A 25,668-nucleotide genomic window follows, 5' to 3' on the forward strand; every position below is an offset into this window, starting at 1 on the left:
GCTGTGCCCTCTGCCTAAATGTTCTTCTCCTGCTTCAGCCACCTGCTTCTGCTCCTTCCGATCTTTACTCAGATATCACCTTTCCAGTGAGGCTTTCACTCGCCCTCTGATTTGATATTGCAAACAGTACACACACATTTTGTATCTCCCTTTCCTCCTCTATTTGTCCCTTCAAAACTGCTCACTATCATGTGGCATCTTCTATTTTTCTTACTCATCTTTCCCACTAGAATACAAACCTCATGAAGGGAGGGAATTTTTTTTTTCTGCTACATCACCCAATGTTTAGAACAGGGCTTGATGCCTAGTGGATATTCAAATATCTGTTGTAAAAATGCGTGGATAAAATTTAAGGGCATGGCCTTCAAGTATACTTATAGAAGAGTAATTCTGAAAGTGGGAGATAGAATAATATAGTTCAGTTATGTAGTATTTTAGTGATCCCGTTTGCTACAGGGTTAATGCTTAGGACATAAACACAAAAGAATGGATCACAGATCTGTTAGCCAGTGGTCTCTAAAGCAGGGTAGCACAAGATGATCCATTGGGATGAGGGGCCAAAGTATTAGAATTATATTTGTCTTATAAATTTGAAAAAATAATGGATGAATTTTCATAGTGCCTTTACTCAGTTCGCTTGTCAGAAGGTCACGCATCACACATGGTTCCTGAGGTATTCAGAGAGAAGAGTGGAGTGACAATATTTATGTTAGATGTAATTATATATTTATATTATTATTTCCTATTCTGTTTTACATGTATTAGATTTTTACATGATTGAAATAAGCAATTACAGGTTCAAGAAGATAACCTGGTAAAAGACTCCTCCTTCTGGATATTTACTGTCTTGTTTCGTGACCCTAACATTTTAGATGAAGGGAAATTTAATTCCCTGTACAAATTAAGGAACATTTAGATATTAAAATCACTCTGATAGAAAAGTGAAGCCATAAAGAATATCTTTCTTGAGAGTGCATTTAGGAGACCTAAATACAACTAAATAAAGTGTTCCATTAGGCACTGGCAAAATGACAGAACAAATATTCAAAATGTTTGAACAGAAAAATACCGGACTACTGACTTAAATTACCTGAGTTTTCAAAACATGAATTTGATAGAAAATGAAGCAGATTTTCCCCAGTTGGTAGGAGGAAATTTGGACACTTTGGGAAGAACATGAGTCTTTTATGGTCACAGAGGTACTATTTAAATAGTATAGTATGCAACTTGCAAAGAGCAGACTCTCTAGCAGAACTTAACTTAGAAAAGGGCCTCAATTATTCAACCACTAAAGTTGGTTTATTAATAAGTAAGAGATGCTTTCCTAAGAGAACCAGAGATTTAAAGTCCTACCCTAAATGCAAACTCCTCATCTATCTCAAGTGAATATTTCTGAAGTGTGGGGTAGATTTGTCTACAAATCTACATCACTTCTGGTTTCCTGTTCTCAGTTATGCAAAAATGAACTCACAGACACAAATTGAAATACATATTTTGAAAAGTATTTACTTAGTTTGAATAAATTAATTGCAAATAAAAATTAGCTACAATATATAGACTGAATAGAAATGACTAGAACAAATACAACACAGGACTTGATTTCCTTGCATTAGTCACAGAGCATGTGACAATCTAGAAAACTTCAAAATTAATTATATTTCTTTGAAAAGGGGGTAACAGCAGTTACTGATACATCACAACTAGTAAACTTATAATACAAGTTTCCTGACATGCATTTCCTGAGTGAACCCAAATAATCATTTTTAAAAAGAAAGAAATTTTGACAAGTTGAAGTAAAATAAAATAGCTCATGGCTTCTAAGCAACAGGTTTTGTTTTTTTTTAAAAAAAAATCCAAAAGAAAATTCAGAACATTGTTGTAATAGGATAAATTAAAGCTATGCTACCACATACAAAATTTTGCTAGTCAATTAAGTATTATACAACTTTTCAAACTAAAGGAAAACAAATCAAAAGATTAAAATAATGATTTTTTCTAATCTAAAAGTGTACTGATTTCTACAAGTGCCACAGAGTGTCTGATGTAGTGCAACTGTCTATACTTTCATTGTGGTGCATTAAAAAAAAAAATGGGGGCAGGAGGAGGAGGAGGAGAAACTTTTTCTTGCTTCTGAGAGCAAAAGAATTTATTGGAATTAGGGAATAAACAGACCATGCAATTCTGTCCCTCCACTCTGCTGTCAATGGTGCTCATCTGCCAACAAACATGTCCTTGAGTCACACTGGCAACTTTCCTTAAGATTCAATCTCGAAGTTAAGGCTGGTCTGCTAGGTTAAAAAAAAAAAGGGGGGGGGGCGGGCACTACTGTCATTTGACCCTTTGTATCTCTCTAATGTCTAGATAAGGCCAAATATGGAATAATTAATTAAGCATTTCTTTTTCTAAAAGCAAATCAAGTCATTCTCTTTTCTTGTTAATTTATGCTTTTTCTCATGGGAATGATTTTTTTTTTTCTAGAAACAGTGAACAGATGAACCACAGTTTATATCCAAAAAAATAAACTTGCCAAATGTCGCTGATACTAAAAACAGATTAGTTATCATGGGAGAAAAATAGATAATCTAGATTAAATTGCATATTCAAAGGAGCATATAAAACGTTTCTTAGCATTAAATTTTTGTTATAGTACTACACTTGAGAGAAACATTAAGGAAAAAAACCTTTCCTGATTATCTTCAATGTGGTTAAAAACAAACACCTTTTACACAATGGTAATTAATATGAATTTGGTTTTACAAAGTATTTTAATTTACCAAATTCCACATTTAGATGTGGATGGGGAGGGGGGCTCTCTTGTCCTTCTTCATAACTTTGCAAATCCGTGAGCTATGCTTGCTAAACTACCATTCACACCAAGAGTGTGACACCATCGTTACCATGCTACTCTATCAGGAACATTCTAAGGTATTTCCTATAATAAAGATAAATAGAAAAAAAATTAATATACATGTTGCTGTATTTTACAATGTTTGCAACAAACTGTAAACTAACATAGTTTGAACCAACAATACCCTCAGTTATATAAAACAATTTTTCAACACTGAGGATGGGTGATTCAAAAACACTAAAATGAAGGCATCAGATTAGGCTGTCTTTTTCTCCTCAAAATAGATTTTAAAAACTCAGAATTCAGAAGTCTGATACTTTCAGAAATTCCTTTGCTTGAGTTTCCCAGATTTTGCTCAAAAATTGTTACTATTTATTATAAACGTTTTAAAAAATTCTTCCATCTTAACAAATGACCAGATCAGAGAAACCGTGATGTGGACAACAGGTTGAAAAATCCAACTCACTTAGCTTATAAATTTATAATGCAGTCCTGGAGGACAACTGTCTGTTAGTCTAGAGGTCCTTGGAAAATAAGTCTGATGTAGCCTTGTTCACCAGCCAACTGATGTGCACAAAAGGGACAGGCTGCATGAAAAGTATGAGTACCATGAGGAAGTGGGATCTGGGACCAATAGGCAGTCGTCTTTTCTGAACACACATGCCCACATGGGCTAAACGCATGAGTTGGAGGCCCGGCGTCCACATAAAATCCAGCTTCACATCCAAGCCACAAAGGGACATAGGGACCAACAGACCTACACATAGGACATTCACGATCTTTTCCATCACGTTCTTCTTTGTTTCCCCAGTTATGATAGCCATGCACGTGGCCGCAGTTTAGATATACCCATGGTTGTTTCTCATCGACAACATCTTTCCTCTTCATACTAGGAAATGCAAGTGTGTTGAACCCTACAGGGCACTGAGGTCGCGCTGCATTGATTTCCTGTCTTAAAGCTTCTAAATGCTTCACTGTAGGAGTGTGGGAAAGGCCTTCTGCAGTACGCCACAGCAATGTCGCACCACAGAGGTCAATTAATGAGCCATCTTGTAACTGATTGGTTTCAATTTCCACCTGGAGGAAACAAGAATCAAAAAACACATTCACCACTGTGTTTTGGATTTTTACATAACAGTTCTGGTCTTACATTCTCCTTAGTCAAGAACTGTGATTTCCTGTAATTGTTACTAAATATTTAAGAAACTCTAATGGCAGTCATGAAAAATATGTTTGAACATGAAGGATAAAATATTTAGCAGTAACATTTCTTTTCACCTTACAGTAAAGATAATTTATGACTGAAATATCTAGCTAATCAGTAAGTCTAATATTTCCAATAAATATCACAGCCAAAGACATACAGATATAAGCAGAAAATACAGAGTGCTGTTTAATTTAGAAAAGCTTAGGTTTTAAAATATATTAACATAATATGAAAGAATAAATTTTTGTAGTGTCCTAGTTGAAACATTAAGATATTATCCTCTATTATAGTATTTACTGGGTCGTCGGGAAAGTCATGATGCATTTTTGCATTGAAAAACATAGAAAAATACGTCATGACTTTCCCGATGACCCAATAGTAGTCAGTGTTTGATAGGCTTAGTACTCTGTGTCAGCAAGAGACTTAAGAGTTTTGGGGAATAGGTAAAGCATTCAGTCCAACTCATCCTATGTGTTTACTGTAACTATTGGGTTGTTGGAAAAGTCATGACGCATTTTTGCAACAAAAAACATAAAAAAAATACATCATGACTTTTCTGACAACCCAATAAATAAGCTATATTTCAGTTCTTACCATTTTTCCTCTCTGCTGAGCTGATCTGGTTTCACGCAGGCTGAATACATTTCCACACACTGATATTTCTCTCCATATTCCCGGCTTGGAGTCTTCTGTGAACCCATTACGTGGATGCATAACAAGAACGCCATTAGTGGTTAAGCCATCCATCTGCCCATCTGATGTTTTCCATTTGGCAGCCTTCTCCTAGTAGGAATAAGAAGAGTGAGCTTCCATTAATTTGTAATTTGGAAATAGAAGTCATTATAAAATAATGCATCATTTAGGAAAAAAGCTTTTTACCCCAAGGAAGATGTTTTTTGATGAGTCAAATCCTGCAGCATAAATCCGTGCTGTAAAGGGGGGATTCCGTTCACATATGATTCTACAGGCAAATCTTGATATAGTGCTTTGCACTGACTGCGTATCAGAATTACTTTGACTTCCAGGAACTGTGTCAGTTACTACAAAATCAATGGGACTTTCAGTAGACCGACCAATCTAAGGAGAAAAGAAATATCTATAAACCCATTCAAAGGAACACAGTGGAAAGTCCATTCAAGAAATGCACAATAAGGTGAAATCATTAAGCCTCTGAAATTTCTAAAGCTCAAACTTATCATACTTAACTCTGGGGGCATCTATACCCTTGAAAACTAATCTGTCAGACTTGCTCTGATATAATAATCACTTAGAGCGTAGAATTAAGTGGGAACTTACGACCCAGAATATATGAAACCCTCAGGGAATAAAGAGTTTAACATGGCTGAGATTTCTAGATGGCTGCAGATTTTAATTTTAACCCCTTTGGATGGAAATATGTCTACCATGTGTAACTCGACCTTCTTCAACAGAATATAGTTAACATATAAGTAAATCTTTTATGATGACTCCAGGATATCACAGTATGACTACCATTTATATTCAGCTGAAGTACAGTAATGTCTCCAGGTGCTATAAAGGCATACAAGAACACTGATCCTTATGTTAAGGACATAGCCTTGCTTTGAGGCCTTATGTATACTTCATAGGTTTTCTTTCTTGCTGTTGGTTGTACTTGTCTCTAGCAGCATACCCCTCCACTAACCAGCTATCTTATTCTGCTATGGGTTGAGAAATCAAATAACCAAACTTCAAAGAATAATATTTCAAAAGGTTCTTGGCAAAAACCTAAGGGATTCTCCAGGCAGGAGAGAAAAGGAATTATAGTGCTTGGCTTCTCAGACCTTTATTTTATATGCTTATATGTCCTTTTTATTTTCTTCCTGGTTTTTGGCCATATTTCAGAGACAAGGTTCTTTCCCAATAAGAATTCTGGTGGGTGAAGTGTCAGAGAATTAAAAACATCTAGCTAGTAAATAAATGAATTTCATTTTGAAAGATGAAAATTGTAACAAAAAAAGGAAATCAGCAGAATGGATGACAGAACTGACAAATGTCACAGGGTTTTAAACACTTAAAAATGATCAGTTCATTAATGTATTTGTTATAAAGTAATATCATAAAACTGAAGAACATGGGACTGAGAAAAAATACTGACCCTCTACAAAGATGACGGCTCTTAAAAGTCATTCCTTGCATAGTTGAGCCTCAAGTATTCCTCTTATCAGCACACTTTTGAATAAAACTCTTTAGTGTTTTTTGTCCTATCACCACATACAAAGTCTTCATTTAGTTTGGATAGTTATAGGAGAAATTGGCTGGTTAAAAAATATAAGATTGGATATCCCTGTTCCTTATTTTAATGATAATGATATCCAACGAAAATGGAAATAGTGCCAGACCTTTGAAACTAAAAATATTTCCAAAAATAAGAAGGTTCTTTTAGAGCCAAAAGATGTAGTCCAGGGATTGGATTGAAAATTGAATCAAGATATTGAGAAGCAGAACTTATTTGGGAAGAGAGATTGTTCCAGAAGAGTTGATATTTGATCTGGGCCTTAGAGAAGATTTGAGACATCAAAGCCATATTGGTAATGATAGGGAAGAAGGAAGAAATCTTACGTATGTACAAAAAGAAAATACCCATATGACTGTGTAATCAGATGCCAAAATATAATCATGTGTTAAGACAAACTTTGGTAATTCCTCCTCTTTCTAATTGCTCTTATTAGCTTTAAAAAATATAAATCTTACTGTGTCATTCTCAGTAATGACTATGCCACCCTCATTAAAAACCTTAGTGGCTCCTTACAACCCATCCAAACTTATCAGTGTCTAATTTCTGATAATAATTAGAAACTGACTTCACAATTTGCCTTCCATCTACCAATCAGCCTAATTTTCTGTTATTTCTCTTCAAACACAAAGTATAGTCTGGCTATAAGCAGATTTTTCATCAATCTTCTACCATACTGTATACTTTGCCATCTATGTTGTCAGAATGCCTTTACTGGTTGGACTGGCAAAATCCTATTCAACTTGATGAAAAAAAGGTTCAGATAAAAAGTGACTATTATAATTATAGTCTTTTCCTCACCCTTCTTCAACCCAATCAGAAGACTGTACTTCACATTTAAACAGACCGCCAGTGTAGCACCTATGTATGTAATCAGCTTGTAATGTCTTTTACTTCATAGTGCCAAACAATGCTAAGAGTTAGAGTTTGAATATCTGATGGCTTGAACAATAAATGTTCAGTTTAGAAGGTTAGCAATCCTAGGATGCTTATAGAACCAGTACCTCAAAGACTGACTGGCTATTTTATCAGAGTAGTTTCTGATATATCTCAGGTTTTTGATGTAGAAATATTTGGGTTTTCCACGGTATGATGCTTGTAGAAAGGGTACGATTAGCTTACTATTATTGGGAAAAACCATCTGTTTCTTTACGAAAAATAGAAAACCAAAAATGTTGCCATTTATTTAAGGACCTTCATAAATGATGGTGAAGACAATGTTCCATAATTCAGGATGCCTCATTTAATCACAATTTTGCCTTCAACTAACTTTATAATTTTTAACTCACAAGGTTTCAGTAACTTTATAGACAAAATATAAGGGGTAAACAAATAATACAAGGTACTTTCTGAAACTAAAATTCTAGTCTGTGATCAAATATCTAGGCAGCATTTTGATTTTTAAAAAGCTAATTAATTAAGTACATTCATTTTAACTGGTTGTCAGCAAAACAAAATGTGGAAAATCATCCTAAAGCTTCTGTTAGGTTCTTGTTAAGATCCAAACCTTCATCTTCATTAAGGATGTTATTTATTTTTAATTTTTTGTAAAAGCAACATCCATTCTTAATATTAACTATGGAGACACTATTCTAAAAATTTTGGTATTCCATTAAAAGGCTGGGAGGAGTGAGTGACATCAAAGAAATAGTTTGCTATTGGTTATAGTTAAAGACATCTCTAGGCCTTTTCACATTCATTTAATTTTGTAAAATAAAGAAAAATTGAAAAGTCATTGGGGCAATAATTATAAGAGCAACATTATCAGGTACTTAAGATTTGTTTCAAAACAGCCCAGGGCTTTACAAAACCCAGTATTAAAAGAGAAGATATCATGAATTTTGTTTACATCTGAGGCTGGCTGTTTTTTCATCTATCAGTTTATAAAAACATCAGCACTGAATTGCTATGAGAGAATGAGAAAAGAAAAACACTTTATTGACAAAATATGTGCTGGGAAATAAGTTTGACTTCACATATATATGGTAGGAACAGTTAGAAACTGCCTGTAGTTTTTCTTACCTACAGAGGAAGGTGGGAAGTAGTGGCAAAAAGTCATGAATGTGTGTAGAATATTTCTTAGTTCCTTTTTTTTTTATAATAATAGCTAACAGAGCTATTATTATAGCTACTATTATAATAGCTAAATGTTTACCAGCTACCTAGCACAGCTCTGAGTACTTTACATGTACTAATACATTAAAGCCTTTTAATAGTCATACAAGGGAAATTTTATTATCCATACTTTACAGGAGGAAACCGAGGCACTGAGTGGCTACATAATGTTTACCAGGAATTCTGATTTCAGAGACCATTTCTTAACTTTGCTACACTAACTTCTATATATGGGGTTTAGAAATCAATACATATTTTAATGAAATACGTTAAAATATGATAATCCTTAATCTGACCACAGCAAAAGTCACTGACAACAGGTTTTAACTCTTGTTTGTATAAAAATGAATTCACATATTATCATACCTGAAACATATCAGTGTTGCTGTCATGAGTATACTCAACCACCACTGTCTGGGCCCGAGATAAGGTATATGATATGCTATGCTGGTCCTTGTTACTTATTGCCTAAGAAAGAAAAGATTAATAGCAAAAATTAGCCAGCAGGTCAATTAAATCAGATTTACAAAAGAAAAGTAATCTATCACATATATGACATATTTCCCCCTAAAATTTAGGTTAGAGATTAATAATTTTCATAATTTCACCTGGGACAGTAGTTTCTCAGGTTGAGTGGGGTGTAGAAGAACACTTTGAAGTAGTTACAGAGTAAGAACATAATCTAAAATACTTATAAGGGAGACTCAGATGTTATAGTATTTTTATACACTATAACATCTGAGTGAGTCTCCCTTATAAGTATTTTAAATTATAAAGTAATAAAAACCAAATCCCATGTAGAAACTGAAAATAGTACTCAGTACAGCTGAATAGACAAAATACAAAATCTTGCAGGAAGAATCTTATTTTTAAAGTAACTCAAAGAGTTATAAAGTTAACCAACAAGCAGAGTTAACTGGTTTTCCTAAACATTCTGTGACTCTATAGATGACAGATATTTGCCATATGCCGGGCTAGATACAGAAAATTCATAGAATGATTAAACATTACCAAAGGAAACGGATATAATGCTTACGACTGTACTTCTGACATCCCAAACTAAAAACATTGCTAAAAAGAACTTTTCAGTTTTGTTTTCAGGCGTTTTCTATGTATATGAGTTGAAGATAATATCAGAGAGGGGGAAAACCCAAACAAAGGAAGTGGAAACAGGCTACGTAAAAGGAAAACAGACACAAAGACATAGAAGAATGATTATACACAGAGGCTAAATGAAAAAAAGGTTTCTTAATTAGAGCTTTGGCATTATAAAATTTTACTTGGTTTCAATTTGTAGCTAATTTGAAATAGATAAAGCTTTAAAATAATAGTTTTAAGATTAAATAAGATCATGAATTTTTCACATACTATACAAAGAGAATAAACAACCTGGGTACAAACTATCCAGCTTTATCAAAGTTTCATAATGCCATTTTTTGCTTCCGATTTCTTTAAAAAAATTAAACTCTACAGATACAATTGAGGCTGCTTACATGTCCCTCCCTAGTCCCCTTTCTTCATAGAGGTATCCAACTTCAAGAATGCAGCGTAGATCATTCTTTTGTATGTTGTTATTTTTTACTACACATTTATGTGTTCATAAGCATTATATAATTGTTTTATAGGTTTTAAAACCTACAATTACTTTAACTCAGTATTAAGCAACTGACTTTTTAATCAAATAATTGCTCAGTATTTTGGAAGTTAATTCTTAATGACTAAAGAGATTTAAAACACAGGTTTTTGTGTGCTTTGACATTGTAATCCCTGTTTTATGCTATTAAACCTACACTTAGATTGAGAATAAGAACTGTGTCAAGTTAGTTCTCACTGTACTGGAAGGCAAGGTTTAACCATTCATCCCAGATGACTGCCAGACTAAACAGTTTTCTTCATGATCTTGTACTACATTCCCCCATAATTGAAAGAGCAAAGAGTCAATCTTTGATCCCTCCGTTTCTCACTGTCCAGTAAAGATTAAAAGGGACTAACAATGAAAACATTAGGAGTATAACAGTAAAAATGCAAATAATAGAATACAATAGGATATTACAGAGGTAGAGATTAGAAATATTTTCTCAATAATGATTCTCAACCAGAGGTTATATTAGCTGTGTAAGGGGCATTTAGTAATATGTAGGTGCCTTTTTTTGGCTGTCACAACAATTTGAGAGTTAAATGGCATTTAGTGGGTGGGGACCAAGAATATTAAATGTCCTGCAATATGTGGGACAGTCCTGCACAAAGAAGTACACACCCAAAGAGTACTGCACACCTAAAATGCCAAAGCACTTCTGTGGGGAAATTGTGGAAAGAAGATCCTCAGATTAGATCAATAAGTGGTTCACTTCTACCAACTGCTTAACACTTCCCTTCTCTGCAAAGGAGCAAAAAAAAAAGCACCCAAAAGAAACTCTCCATTTTCTACATTCACTGGCCGTCACACAGTAGTAAGGACTGTTTTAGACACCACATTGGATATAAAACAAAGCCACAAATCCAATTAACTTCAAGGACTGGAGCTGTGACCTAAAACAAGGCATCATATCCCAATTTCTCTGTCTCTTGTTTATTTATTTAACTTACAAAGATACAGATAGTATAATACTAATGTACATTCTGGGGCTGCTTAGCTAAAAATGTAGGTACTTCCAGAAGTCAAGGAACTTTCTTTAAATTGTATTCACTCATCACAGTATTAAATTCAGCCTGTATGCAATTGGAAGTAGAGGAATTCACAGGAAATGTGAAGATCTGAAATTTCCCCTAATTGTCTATCACTCTAGGAAATAAAGTCCAAGTGCCCTGAAATGGTGGCCCAGGTTCTGAAGATTTTGATAGGAAAAGAAAAGCATTAACTAGGCAAGGAGATCAAGAAGTTATACTGTAGATACAGTTGGGTATTTGTTTTCATAGTTTTGATTCAATTTAATAATTAGTGGAGTCTATTTTGTTTAAGGCACTAGGCTAAAAGCTGAGGGTCGAAACCAAAAATAAATAAATAAATAAAACCAAGAGCATCCACAGAATCTTTGATAAAGACCCTTAGTTAAAAAAATTACCTCATCCAAACATGCTTCTAGTACCTGAATACACTTCTTATACATTATATTCCTAGCCCAGCCTAGGTGAGGGCCCTCTTGTAACAGTGGGAACGCCCTGCCTCTCAGGGCAAACAGGTGCACAATTCTAATACTACTGGGTTGTCAGAAAAGTCATGATGTATTTTTTCTATGTTTTTCGTTGCAAAAATGCGTCATGACTTTTCCGACAACCTAATAAAGACCCGGCCTCACCGCCACCTTCTTAATAAGAAAAAGGAATGTTTCCTTCTAATTTCTACCCACTGATCTTGGTTTGTCATTAAGAAAGAAAGAAAAAAAAAAGGTCCTATGCCCTTCCATATGGCAGCTCTTCAAACATCATGTCTCCAAAGTGTCTTCTCCTAACCAAACAAAAGAAAACTTCTGGTATACAATGGGAAGGGAATGCTAAAGACTACAAACATGCACAAGTCTTTCAATTTCTCCAAGTTAATTTACAGATGTTTTTTTCTTTTTACCTTTGCAGCCTGAGGAGTACAAGCAATATGCACAGTGCTGGGCTTCACCCCATTTGCCTTGGGTCTTTTAAACAAAGCAAACCTACTTTTCCTCCTTCCTCTATCGCCGTTTGGGAGAGACCCATTATATCTGTTGGGGGAAAAAAACAGTTTAGGCGATATATTGTAAGAACCACACAATTCTAACAAATGTTTTACTTTGCCTTACAGGATCAATTCCCAATTAATTATCTATCAGCACACTATAAGTATCTCAAATTCATTTTAGCAATTGCTGATCCCCAGTTGCCCAAGTATGAAACAAAATGAAATTCTTTCTGGCCACATTCCAAGTCAAAGAGAAGTAGCTTTTGGATTATACATACAAATGTAGATTTTGGATCCACGTTTTTGTCATGCTTTTTTTCATTCTTTACTTTGAGTTATCTGTATTTTTCTTCCCTCTTTTGCTCAAGATAATCAAGAGCTGAATTAGGTGGCATACCTAATTCCTTATGACTCATCCTATTTTTTCCCAAAGGTGAATCTTTGCATGTGCTAATCTAACCTTTAAAAGTACAGTATGAATTGTTTAAAATACAATCCCTTTTAATTGTGAACCAAACACTTAAAATAGCTGAACTTTTGAAATAAGGAATTTTTAGACTTGTTTGTTTGTTAAGTCTGTTACTTGAATGTACACATACACATTCACATTATGTTGGTAAAACCTGTCCAACTGAGGTGCCTGCTAAGCAGCAGTTAAACACACTTTTCAGATGTTACGACCATTTCTCTATAACGTACGTGTGTGTGTCTGTGTGTCTGTGTGTGTGTGTGTGTGTGTGTGTGTGTGTGTCCTGAAAGTAAGCCAGTAAACAAGGACTGAATAGGAAAAAAGTTCAAAACAGAACTTTTGGGTGTTTACTATGTAGTAGGCACTTGGGTTCTATCTCATACATCACCTCACTTAATCCAGCCTCATAAAAACTCTGCACGATTGGCATTACTCTCTGCTTTTAAAGGTTAGGAATTAAATGATTCCTCAGAGGAATGAAATTCCTCAGAGACTCAGGAATTCAGTTATTTTCTGAAGGTCACACAAGTGACACTGGAAAAGCTAGAATTTGGGTCCAAGTGTTTGTCATGTTTTTCATTCTTTACTACTTCATTATGGCATGAGGAGTAGCTTAATAATAATCTCTCTTAATTTACTGTCTCCCCATCCCCCAATCATTGGTAAGTGGAGGGGAAGGGGGAAGGGGAGGATGAGGCAGGGAACAGGGACAGTTTTTGAGGTTAAAGGAGAGTGTGATTATAAAATGGCCAGTGTTAATGGCTGCCAAGGAAGAGAAGGGAGTTGACTCAAACAATGCCATCTATAGAAATTACACTGACCCTTTATAGCAAGATAAAATGAGCTGAGGAAAATTTTGGTAAAAGAAGGGATAGGGAAGACAAATGGAATGATTATGTGACTTCAGACAAATACATTTTTCATTTCCTCTTTAAGAAGCTCTGTCCTTTCTGGGGGTGAAGATGAGGCAAAGTTTATGCAATATTTGAGAATTTATAAGCAATGGCATAAAAATAAGAACTGAAAGATTTTCTTGATTTGATAATATTACCTGGTAGCTTTAAATCCTTTCTAGAAACAGGTAGGATATAAATTTTTTAAAAAGTACTTTTAACCTAGATGCAAAGTTACTATGTATTATTCAGTTTTATGTCATCAGGTGGAGAGAAACCTTACCCTAAGACAATGAGTTCACCATATTTTACTGGTGCTTTGGATGGATGATTTTCTTGATCAGGAGAAAACATGAGCTTAGCTGTCTTTCTCAAATCTTTGTTCACTGGTCAGGAGCCTTGGGACACCTTTTGCATTATTTCCTAGAGGAGAAAAGTTTGCATTAATAATGTGAACAATTAATTTCAGTTTAAATAAAGATGTTATTGTCAACAGTCCTCGTGAGCATAGAATTATGCAAATTATCACATAACATACAAAGTACGCAACATTTTCCCCAATGATGGTTAATTACATATTTGATATAACTAAATAGATTAAAATATAAATTTGGGGACTTCCACTTCCAGGAAGATGGAATAGACATATTTTTTCCCTATTATTTCCAATAAGTACAACTAAAAACCCTGAACATTTAAAACATAAGAAGATTCTGAAAAGTAGAGAGAAGGCAGACCAGCTAGAGACCTCAGGGCCCAAAGAATGACACAGTGGTGAGTTTCTTTTCTACCTAATATATCCCAGATTTGGAGCTGAAGAATTGAAGAATTCAGTCACCTGGAAATGCCAACTGGCAGAGATGATGATGATGATGATGATAATAATAATAATAGCCCTAACAAAAGCTTGGTCTCTCTAGTCAAAGGAACAAGAAAGGAGCAGCCTTAGCAAGACAGAAAACTCTTGACAATAACCACTCTACTATAGCCAAACACCACAGAAAATACTGTGGCTTCACCTCCACCTACTGCAGCAAGGGCCAAGTGGGGAGCCTAGACTTCCACCTCATGAGGCCATACTGAGAAGGCCCAACCTCCCAACCAGGCTGGTGTCAGGACAGGCCAAGTAGGGAGCAAGGACTTCCACTCCGCTGGCTGGTAACATGCCCCTATCTCTACCTTAGCAGTGTCAGTGGAGACCCATGGGGAGCCTGGACTTCCACCCTTACCTGGCAGCAACTACGATCTCCTTCTCTTGGGTGTTAGTGGAGGCTGAGTAGGGAACCTGGACTTTTATGTCCACCTGGCAGTAAAAAGGAAGCACCCCTCTATTACCTTGCCAAAGTGTGTCAGGAAAAGTCAGTGGAAACAGAAGGTTTAGATAATATCCAGAGTCTCAGAACATAAAATGAAAGTGTCCAGGTTTCAATGGAAAATCATTCATCCTATCAAGAATTAGAAAGATTTAAAACCATGCAAAAAGATAATCAAGATGCCAAAACTGAGATGACAGAGATGTTGGATTTGACAAAGATTTTAAACTAGCCATGATAAAAATTCTTGAATATATAATTACAAATATGTTTGGACAAATGAAAATAAAATAGAAAGTCTCAGCAAAGAAAGGCTCACTGGATGGGCTCAACAGCAGAATGGTAGGGATATAGTACACAATCCGAACAACAGAGATAAAATATATGGGGAAAAAATAAGAAGAGAGCCTGACAGACCTGTGGAACTACCATAAAAGATCTAACATTTGTATCACTGGAACCCAAAAAGAGAGGTGAAAGAGTGGAGCTGAAAAAGTACTCAAAGAAATAATGGCTGAAAATTTACCAAATTTGGAAAGAAAAACGAAATCACAGATTCAAGAAGCTGAACAAACTTCACACAGGATATACCTGAAGAAATCCATGCCAAGAAACATCATAAACTTCTGGAAACCAAAGGCAAAGAAAATATCTTGAAAGCAGCCAGAAAGAAGCTATACTACCTATGGGAGGAAAGCAATTAGAATGACAGTGGATTTCTCACCAAAAACTACAGAAGCCAGAAGAAAGCAGTGTTATTTTTTTTCAGGTACTTTAAGAAAAGAACTGTCGACCCAGAATTCTATTGCCAGCAAAAATGGAAGGGGAAATCAAGACATTCTCAGATGAGGGAAAATTCGGAGAATTTGTCACCAGCAGATCTACTCTAACATGATGACTAGAGAAAATTCTCTATGTAGAAATGATAAAAGAAAAGAACACTGGAATATCAGAAAAGAAGAAAAAACACGGTAAATAAAAATAAGGGTAAATGCAATAAGCTTTCCTTTTCTTGAACTTTCTACATTGTCTGAAAGTCAAAGCAAAAATTATAAAACACTATCTGATGTGGTTCCAAATGTATGTAAAGGAAATATTTAAGACAATTATATATATTTCACTCCTGGGCATTTATCCCATAGAAATGAAGACTTACGTTCACACAAAACCTGTACACAAATGTTTATAGCAGCTTTTTTCATATTATGTGGACTAGTACTCGGCATTATAAAGGAATAAACCACTTGTACATGAAACAACATAGATGAATCTCTAAAGAATTATGCTGAGTAAAAAAAGCTAATAACCTCAAAAGGTTACACAGATGATTCCATTTATATAACATTCTATTGACAAAATTATAGAAATGAAAGGGATTAGTGGTTGTCAGAAGTTAAGGAGGGGGCAGGAGTAGGAGGGAAGTAGGCGTGGCTGCAAAGGGCAATAGGAAGAACTCCTGTGGTGATGGAAATGTTCTGTATCTTTATCAATATCAATATCCCAGTGTGATATTTTACTATGGTTTTGCAAGATATTACCATTGGGGGAAACTGGGTAAAGGGTACATAGAATCTCTCTATATATTGGGTTGTTGGAAAGTCATAACGTATTTTTTCTATGTTTTTCACGCAAAAATGCGTCATGACTTTTCCGACAGCCCAATATTATTTCTTCCAATTGCATGTGAATCTATAATTATGTCCAAATAAAAAGTTTAATTAAAAATATAAATTTGACACAAGTATGAAAAAAAAAAAAGGCTGATACTTCTGGTAAGTCAGAAAAATCACTACAATAAACAATCCCCATAATATTTTCATGTCTATTTCATTTAGCAGTTTAATGGGACCAGGTATTTCCTGTATCTATTTCTCTCCCTGGTGTTCCTGTTAGGCTTGTTACAAAAGTTTCACAACAACTCTTACACTAACCCATAAAAAGTCTATAATTCCACCAATAGATTTCATAGGAAACCCATGAATGAAAAATGCTTATTTGTTTTTTTCTATAGAACAGTGAAATACAGCCTGTATAGCACCACTTTTGAAGAGAAGGCAACACAGACTATTTGTAACCCAATGAATAAGAACAAGTAAAAGGAGAAGGCTTAGCCAGTTTGACCCTCTTTTTTTAGCCCTTATAACTGACATACACATTTAGACTAGCAATTCAGACAAACATACTAACTTGCATTGTTGGTAAATTTAAAAATGCTTTCTAAATTAATTTATTTTAAAGAAATAAATTTTAAGAATAAAGAAATTAAAAAATTTTTTTTTAATTTTAAAATAAATGTTTTAAGAAAAATTCCATTCAAATACACTATAAAATCCTCTTATCTCCCCCACATGAATTTTAGTAAGAATTAAACTTAAATTTTAAATTAAATTGTAATAACATTTATCTTGATTTGGATTCCTATTTAGAGCTACTTTCTACTTTTAGGAAGTGATGGTTTTCCATTTATAGTGGCAAATAATTTCCTTTAAAAAGAAGCTTATTTATTTAAAGAAGTAACTCTTTACTTCTTTTTAAATTTTAAAATAAATTTTAAAATTTTAAAATAAATGTTTTAAGAAAAATTCCATTCAAATACACTATAAAATCCTCTTATCTCCCCCACATGAATTTTAGTAAGAATTAAACTTAAATTTTAAATTAAATTGTAATAACATTTATCTTGATTTGGATTCCTATTTAGAGCTACTTTCTACTTTCAGGAAGTGATGGTTTTCCATTTATAGTGGCAAATAATTTCCTTTAAAAAGAAGCTTATTTATTTAAAGAAGTAACTCAATTTAAATATTAAATAGTACTAATAAGTGCACAGATATGCCAAAAATCTGAAAGTGATATGTGAATGCCTATAGTTGGTTGACACTAGTATATCGCATGGCTAGCAGGTAGTAGCCCATGTTCTAGTTCTAGCTCTCTTTGAACAAAGCCATCTGTTGCCTCATCTCTAAAAATGAAGGGACTAAAGTAGAAGAGAATTTTGGAGCTGGAAATAGACCACCTGGTCCTAAAATAAGAATTTACAAGTAATGTGCACATAGCACTACAGATTTAGTCCTACTGCCTCTATAGCAAAAGAAACAATTTTTACGTTATACAAGGAATCAGAGTAGGGCTGGCATATACCCACCAGTCATTACTTTCTAGAGCCCTTCGCCAAATTAGCCAAGAAAAACAATATTATTTCCAATCATACTTATTCTTACTCTGCTTAGGACCCTTTAAAAGACCTGACCTTGGGATATTTTATCAGTGATATCAAAGTTTCAACCACAAGAACACACTCAAACTTGGATTCTATTTGTTTATCTAATAATCTAAAACCTACAGTAAAACACTTGACTAGTATTGGTTATTTATATATTAAATGACCCAATTTAAACAGTTTTATTAAACTTAAAATGGCATGTAATCAATTTGTATATAACTGGCATTCTTAAACTACGAATAAAATGTGCCATGATAGGTAGTTCTCTTTGAACCTTTCGTTGCAGGTCTAATACACGTTGACAGGTGACTGTTGTAAAGAAGTTGTTAGAATCTTTGTATGTTCGAAGCAAGATTCATGCTCTTCACAATGGTTTAGAATCTTTAACAAAAGATTAGTAGCTGGAGTGCTCTAGCACTCACTCTATATAGTCTCTATATTTAAAAAGCTGGGTAAGATATAGAATTCTTCAAAATCAACTCCTGCAATTATGCACTTGAGGACTTGTAATGGGCTACTAATACCTCAATGATTGGCCCCATCTGTTGGTATTCAATTACATTAGTTGGTCAGACCACCATGTATTTAATCCTATCCCAATGTGATCTAGCACAAAGAACATGAAATAGTGCCATTAAATCTACCTGAAACGGGGGGAAAAATGTTAGGGAAAATCTCCCTAAGATAATAAGGCTGTTTTCTATATAATATTTATTACTTTCAAGCTCTACTTGATCCTTGAAAATTAAGCTTGTTGCTCTATCAGCAGAAACCTTCCCAAGTTAAAATGTTTTTAAGGAAGTATATTCTGGAATAGTGTTATTTTCTGTGTGTGGCGGGAAAACATAAAAAGTTAGCCATAAAAAAACAAACTCATTTGAATTAGTCTCATTAATTTGATACATTTGATTCATTTGTTCTTTAAAGGCCAATGAATTATAATTATTTTCTTTCCTTTTTTTTTTAAAATAGATTTTATTTGGATAATGTAAAAGGGGTCTTTTTTTTTTCCTTTTTTAAACTGGGGAACAGTGTGTTTTTCCAGGACCCGTCAGCTCCAAGTCAAGCAGTTGTTTTCAATCTATTGGGCTGTTGGAAAAGTCATGACGCATTTTCGCAACAAAAAAACATAGAAAATATATGTCATGACTTTTCCAACAACCCAATAATACAATAGTTGTGGAGGGTGCAACTCAGTGGCCCATGCGGGGATCTAACTGGCAACCTTGGTGTTGTGAGCACTGCTCTCTAACCAACTGAGCTAACTGGCCACCCCTACAATTATTTTCATATTAAGTCTTCCCAAAGGAAAGACTTTCTATAATATGTGATTTTCAGTGTCACCTAAAGAAGGAAAATTGGGAAATCAACCTTTGTCCAAACTGCTTCCTCAACATAACACATTTTTTTCTTTTATTATTTGCATTGCATACAGCCTTTTTCTTACTACCTACTAAAGACAAGTACAAAATTCCTGCCCTAAAAAAATAAAAAGCAAAACAAATACTAAACAAGAGACAAAACAGGCCTTATATAGATGTTTACATTAATCTTTCAAACACTTCTATTTTGGTGGATGAGCAGGCAAAAAAAGGAAAATGTTTTAAAACATGAAAATGTTATGATGCTTTATGGTGAAAAATATAATGTGGATTGCATATATTATCTCTGATGAAACAGATTTCCATCTACAGTCGAGTTCCCCTGTGGTTGATTTCAAAAGGATGACTCAAACAGAAAGAATTGTTTTGGTATATTTGTGGTAGAGCCATTTTATAAAACCAATTTAGCTGATGATTGAACGGAGGTAAATTTATAGCAGTTTCTTGATAAGCAAAAAATAAATCACTTTCTTACTTCTTTCACAATCAGCAGGATTAATAAGCAGCATTTTTTCCATAAAAGGAGAGAAGGGATAGGAGAAACAATGGTGTCAAGCAGTAGAAATATGAGGTTTTTACTGTCAATGTCTTTTAGCTTTCTCAAGACAGCAGTGAAAGAAGTGAAGCCCATGTTCCCTCCCAAGACGTAGGGCACCCCCCTGGGCAAAGTCCTAGCTGCCCTCCCCCTTAGTGTAGCCAAATGATATGCTGATATTCTATCACCTATAAAAATAACTCATTTTCATCCTGATAGGAAAGCAATTAACATCTTTCCCAAGGTCAGTATTTGTTCCTCTAAACTAGGGTTTCTCAACTTTGGCACTATGAACATTTCAACATCGTGGGGAGCTGGCCTGTGATTATAGGAGGTTCAGCGGCACCCCTGGCTGGCCTTTATACTCCCTAGATGCCAGTAGCATCCCTAGTTGTGATGATCAAAAATGTCTTACCTTCCCAACCCCACTTCTTCCCCATCCCCCTTCCCACCCCTCACTCTATGAGAACCACTGCTCTAATCTAAAATTTGTATGACAATGTGTTTTGTGGAGGGGAGTTTGCCTTATTTTTGGCATAGTGCTTGGCACATAATACGGCATTTAATAAATGTTTGCTTACTAACATCATCATATGGATGTCTTAAAGGGTTATTACTAAGCCTTGTGTTTGTGAAGGCAATGGCTTTAAAGGTAACTGTAGTTTCAGTATTTTATTAGAACTGCTAAAAGTGGCTGAGAGTGAGAGTGGGAGAACAATGATCATATCTTGATGGTGATTAATTATTAATATTTCTATGCATTTAAATATTTGAATAGTGAAACAACCTCTCTCAAATGGTTGAAGGAAAGGACCTGGGGTGGTCACAGCAGTAGCTGTGAGGCCAATGCTGGGTAGCCTCACATTTAGAGAAAGGCTAATCTGTGGAGGCCAGATAAAGAAATATCTTCTTGACCTAGGAGACCCATACCTAGAAAAATTAAAAGCGGGCTTTGGAAATCATTGGAGAATGCTTTTAAAGCAAAGGGTGTGTCAATCTGAATCAACCTTGGATTAAGGTCTGTCGCGCACTTGCACAGAATATTAATTAGCAAAGTGCTTCCACATAAGATTATTTGATTTGACCCTCACAATAGCCCTGTGAATTAGGCAGGAATGTCTTATTAGCTCCATTTTCCAGCTAAGGGAACTGAGTATGTCAGTCAGAGGCCAGTGGCTGGTACAAGGCCAAACTGGTAAGATCTGGCAGAGCTTGAAACCATATATTAATTCAACATACATTAACTCAATGTCTATCACAAGTACTTGTATATCAAGTATAATAATTTATTCCCATTTTATAAATGAGGGAACTGAAGCTCCTAGAAGTAGTCTGGGTTTTCAGATACCACTAATCACACCCCAGACAGGATTTGGTGGGGCTGCTTCCTAAATAAGAATAAGAGACCCTATATTATGGGACCATTTAGGAGAGAGACTAGAAATAGAAAGTACACCTGTGTAAAATAAGCCCTACATAAGTAACACTCCAGCATAGGCTAGTAACAACTATGCAACTATGACTAGTGCTTTTTGAGTTTATTTAAACCTTGGTCACTTCCTCAATCTCATTGTATTTGTCAACCCTGTTTCCTGGTAGTTACCAACAATCAAAACTTCAGTAAATGAAGTGAACTTTGCATGTGTATTTAAAACACGGGGCAGGGAGAAAGGAACACAAGCACAAAAGCAGGGTATTACACTAGCAAATTCCTAGTACCATCAGGAAGAAAAACGTATGAGGAGTCCAGAGAGCCTAGGGACAGATTTCATGTATTCCCTTGACAGCTACGAAAACGTTGCAGGGCAGTATTCCTGCTTGGGGAAGGGGGTTTAAGTACAACTGCACCACCCTACCCCAAAATGATCAGTAATTCCCCACATCTAGAAAAGTATTTTAAAAGACACAAATAAGGACTAAAACATTTGTTTTTTTGTCCCTATCCATGCTTGCCCCGTATTCAATTCTTTTAGATTACCAAAATTCCTAAAATAATATATTTCTTAGAAAGCAGGATTAGAAATGCCTCTAGATTTAACCATTAAAGTCCAGAACAAAATTCTGCAGAAAGCAGCAAATTCGGTAGGATTAGACAGTTATTTGGAACAAAAACATTGGATAAAAGTATATTCATGGGAAATGCTATCATTTTTCTACAGTCCGCATCCAATACTGGCATTCAAGTCATGCTTATGCTACCCTTTTTTCATAGTGGCTCAAACTTACTGGGTTCTGTCTCTGCCAAGAACTGTTTTAAGCACTACACACATATTAACTGATTTACTCCCTAGAACAACTTTATGAAATAGGAGCTATTATAACCCTCATTTTATAGATAAGAAAACTAAGGTTTACAACTCAAATTCTAGCTAGTTCTCTGAAACTGCTGAAAGGACATGGGGGGTGGAGGGTGTCAAGGAGAGAATACTGGGAAACTAAATTAAACAACAAACAAGAAAGTCCCCTACCTCTTTTCCTACTATAAAGTATTAAAAAGCAAGAGTTTACATAAATGATGTTGCCCTAACATGTGAATAAACTTCTATAATACTGACTAACCATTTTAATTTTCTCAGTAATTCAAATGAATTATTTGAAACTAAGTTTAAAAGTTCCTCGGATAAAATTTAAACTTGGAAAAAAATGAAAAGAATGAATTTTTCCCCAACCACTTCGAATCTGTACCAACCTATGAAATAAAAATAAAAAAAAAACCAGAACACTGAGTCCATGGTCATCTTTTTACATTCCAGGAATAAACCATATTAATCTTATGTAGGTTATGGGCCCTTCCAAAAAAAGTATTGTGTAATGATTATTTTGGATGGTTAAACTACTCCCAGAAATAGAATAATCTGGATTTTCTCTAGTCCTCATAAAACACTGACCAAGTTACATGCATTTAAAAAAAAAGCAATAGCCTCAAAGTATCTCCCCCAAGATATTAATTATAGAGGGGACAAGAGGAGCTTCATAGTGGAAGAAACCTAGCAGACACCATCTTAACCACTGATCAAGGTTAACATTATCTGTAATGTGATATTTTGATATCATGTATCCTCTGATTATGATGCATTGAGGACACATCACTTCTGTGGTATGCTGCCAAAAAATGTATAACCCCAATCTAATCATGAGAAAACAGACCAACCCCAAATGCCAAATGTTCTACAAACTATTAGTACTCATTAAAGGTGCCAAGATTATGAAAGACTGAAAAATTCCCAGATTGGAAGAGATTAAGAAGATGCAACCACATGGGATATGGGATCATGAATGGATCCTGGAACAGGAAAAGGACATTAGTAGAACTGGTTAAAGTTGAATATGGTCTAGAGCTTAGCTAATAGTATTGCACCAATGTTAATTTCCTGGTTTTGATAAAAATACTCTGGTAATGTAGACTGTTAAACTGTAGAGTAAGCTGAGTAAACGGTATATATAAACTCACTGCATTTCCCCCCGTATTTTCTATAAGGCTAAGGCTATTTCAAAATAAAAAGTAAAAAAAAAAAAAAAAGAAAATAGAAAACAAATTAGCCCTTTAAATTTAATGAAAGGCACTAAAATATGAATTCAAGATTCAAAGTTTGCCTCCTTTCAGGCTTCTTATCACCTAAGGGTGCACAATTTCCAAGTTGTGCTGGTCTTGTCAAGTCACAGTGCCTGCCAGGTCTTCTGTCCTTTCTCTGATGTGAAACTGCCCCATCCACAGCCCCTTTAGTTAGGAAAGTTGTTACAAGTGTGGCCACTCATTGGATTGAGCAATAATACCTGAATCAAAATGATTCATCCACACACTGACCAGAATTGGACAGCATCATGCTTGACGGATTTTTCTCAAAAACTACATACATACATACATACACACATACATAAAGTTTTGATCTAGAAGGACATTTTTACTATGGAATACTCTAGGTGGTTTTTATCAGAAAACTTTGTATATGCAATTATATCATAGTTTCTGAATTAATGCCATACACTGAAATCTTTAACAGTATTTGAATTTATCCAGATTCTGCCTACCTAACCACATGAATCCTGGTCTTGAAAGGGAATAGAAAGGGATGCTGGGAGGAAGAAGAGTGAGGAAGAAGGAGTCCTGGGTAATTTTTATACATTTCACTTAAAAAAATCTTTAAAAGCCAGAAAGTCAATTATTTTCCTGAATTATTCACTGATTATTACATTGTGGTAGTGTTTTCTTCAAACTAGAAGAGAAACTTATGGAGGACTAAGTAAGCTATGACCGTACCTAGGGTCAACCCTGAGAACTCTGGCCCCTGAGGGCTACTACATACAGGGTCCTTTGTGAATTATCAAATCTACAAAACCAGCTGTGTAGGCACATGATTTTCTCATCCTATAAAATGGTGACAATATTTCCCACACTTCATAGGATCTGTCACAGGACCAAACTGTAGCAACAAAGCTGCAATGAAATTTGGTTGTTGGGCCATCTGCTTGGTTTACTTACTAAACACACAAGTCAGAGACTTTTGGGTCTCTTGAAATTACTCAAACTGTGAAAGTTAAGTCAGTGATTTTCAAGGACCTACTAATGTAATATAAAAAACAAAATCAAGTATTTGTTAAATATTTAATATGTATTTAGTTAGGCACATAGAGTAGGTCTTAATAATACTTAGTTTTTATGGTAATTCTGCCCCATCACTTAAGATTTTATTATTGTCTCAGAGATTTATCTTTATTTCTCAGTATCTAAACTAATGTTTATAATCTCTTCTTTGTAGGTGACTTTGATACCATGCAGAAAATTCTAGTTTTCTACTGCTCTTAATGTATAACAGGCCCAGAAATACAACCAAAGGCCTCAATAATCATTGCAATTAGTTTCAAGGTTGAATGCTCTATAAATGTTAGATTCTCAATAGGAGAAAAATCAGCACATCTAAATCAAATAAGACTTAGTATATGTATTATTCCCTGCTCTTACAGGAACATTAACTTTAAATCTTTTATAGTTTCACAATTCCATTATAAGCTCTATTCAAAAGGTACGGGGAAAATGTAGTTTAAAATTCAAATCACAATTGAATCTTCACTATTGCTTCTAACAGTAAAGTCAGCTATGGGCAGAGAGAAATCATTATTAAAAGATAACAACTATTACTAATCTCACCAATGAACAAAAGTTACATCTTATGAAAATTTTAGTTTTCTCTTTGGTTCATGAAGAGTTCTCAAAAGTAGCAGCTGATCTTTCTTTGACCAAATCATAATGTTTTCCCCATAAATTTTTATAGCAGTAATTTACAGACATTGTGTGTGGGAGGCTAAGAACATCTATTTTTTAGCAGAGTGAATATTTTAAATCACTCAGAATGGAATTCCTATTTAACTCTTTTCATAAGAAAAATGGTACATACATAGCTGGGATATTTCTATAAATTTCCTCTCCACTCTGATTATTGTTATATTTTTACAATACAAATATCCCAATTAGGTAAATTATTATGATTAACGTAAGCTTAAGTTATTGTGATAATATCTAGAAACTTTTCTCTTGTCTCTGACTTAACTTCCATTTTATACAGAGAATAAATACTTGTCAATCACAAATAGGTTAGAAAATGATCAAAATAAAAAAACAAACACACATTACTGGACAACATGTCAGTACTCTAGCAAGCAGATTGTTTTTCATGAATTTTATATAGAAAGAAAAAAATATCAATTATACCTTTTCTTTTAATGAAAATAAAATGACTCAGGAAAAAACCCTGCTGGGAACTTATGTTCATTTTTTTACCAGA

At 34.6% G+C, this 25,668-nt stretch overlaps 1 protein-coding gene across 1 annotated transcript in view; it reads right to left on the reverse strand.

The window, feature by feature from the left end:
- Positions 1–1,277: 1,277 nt before the first annotated feature.
- PELI1 (pellino E3 ubiquitin protein ligase 1) overlaps positions 1,278–25,668 on the reverse strand; it is a 53,103-nt gene continuing 28,712 nt past the window's right edge. Inside the window, exons 2-7 of the mRNA XM_019635367.1 lie at positions 13,719–13,858; positions 11,987–12,116; positions 8,791–8,892; positions 4,935–5,132; positions 4,650–4,838; positions 1,278–3,925 (exon numbers count right to left, since the gene is read on the reverse strand). Of these exons, the coding sequence (XP_019490912.1) occupies positions 3,359–3,925; positions 4,650–4,838; positions 4,935–5,132; positions 8,791–8,892; positions 11,987–12,116; positions 13,719–13,789 (1,257 nt within the window). The 5' untranslated portion in view covers positions 13,790–13,858 and the 3' untranslated portion in view covers positions 1,278–3,358. The remainder of the gene's footprint in view (positions 3,926–4,649; positions 4,839–4,934; positions 5,133–8,790; positions 8,893–11,986; positions 12,117–13,718; positions 13,859–25,668) is intronic.

Source organism: Hipposideros armiger, unplaced genomic scaffold (genome assembly GCF_001890085.2).
Source record: "Hipposideros armiger isolate ML-2016 unplaced genomic scaffold, ASM189008v1 scaffold_2, whole genome shotgun sequence".
Classification (NCBI taxonomy): domain Eukaryota; kingdom Metazoa; phylum Chordata; class Mammalia; order Chiroptera; family Hipposideridae; genus Hipposideros; species Hipposideros armiger.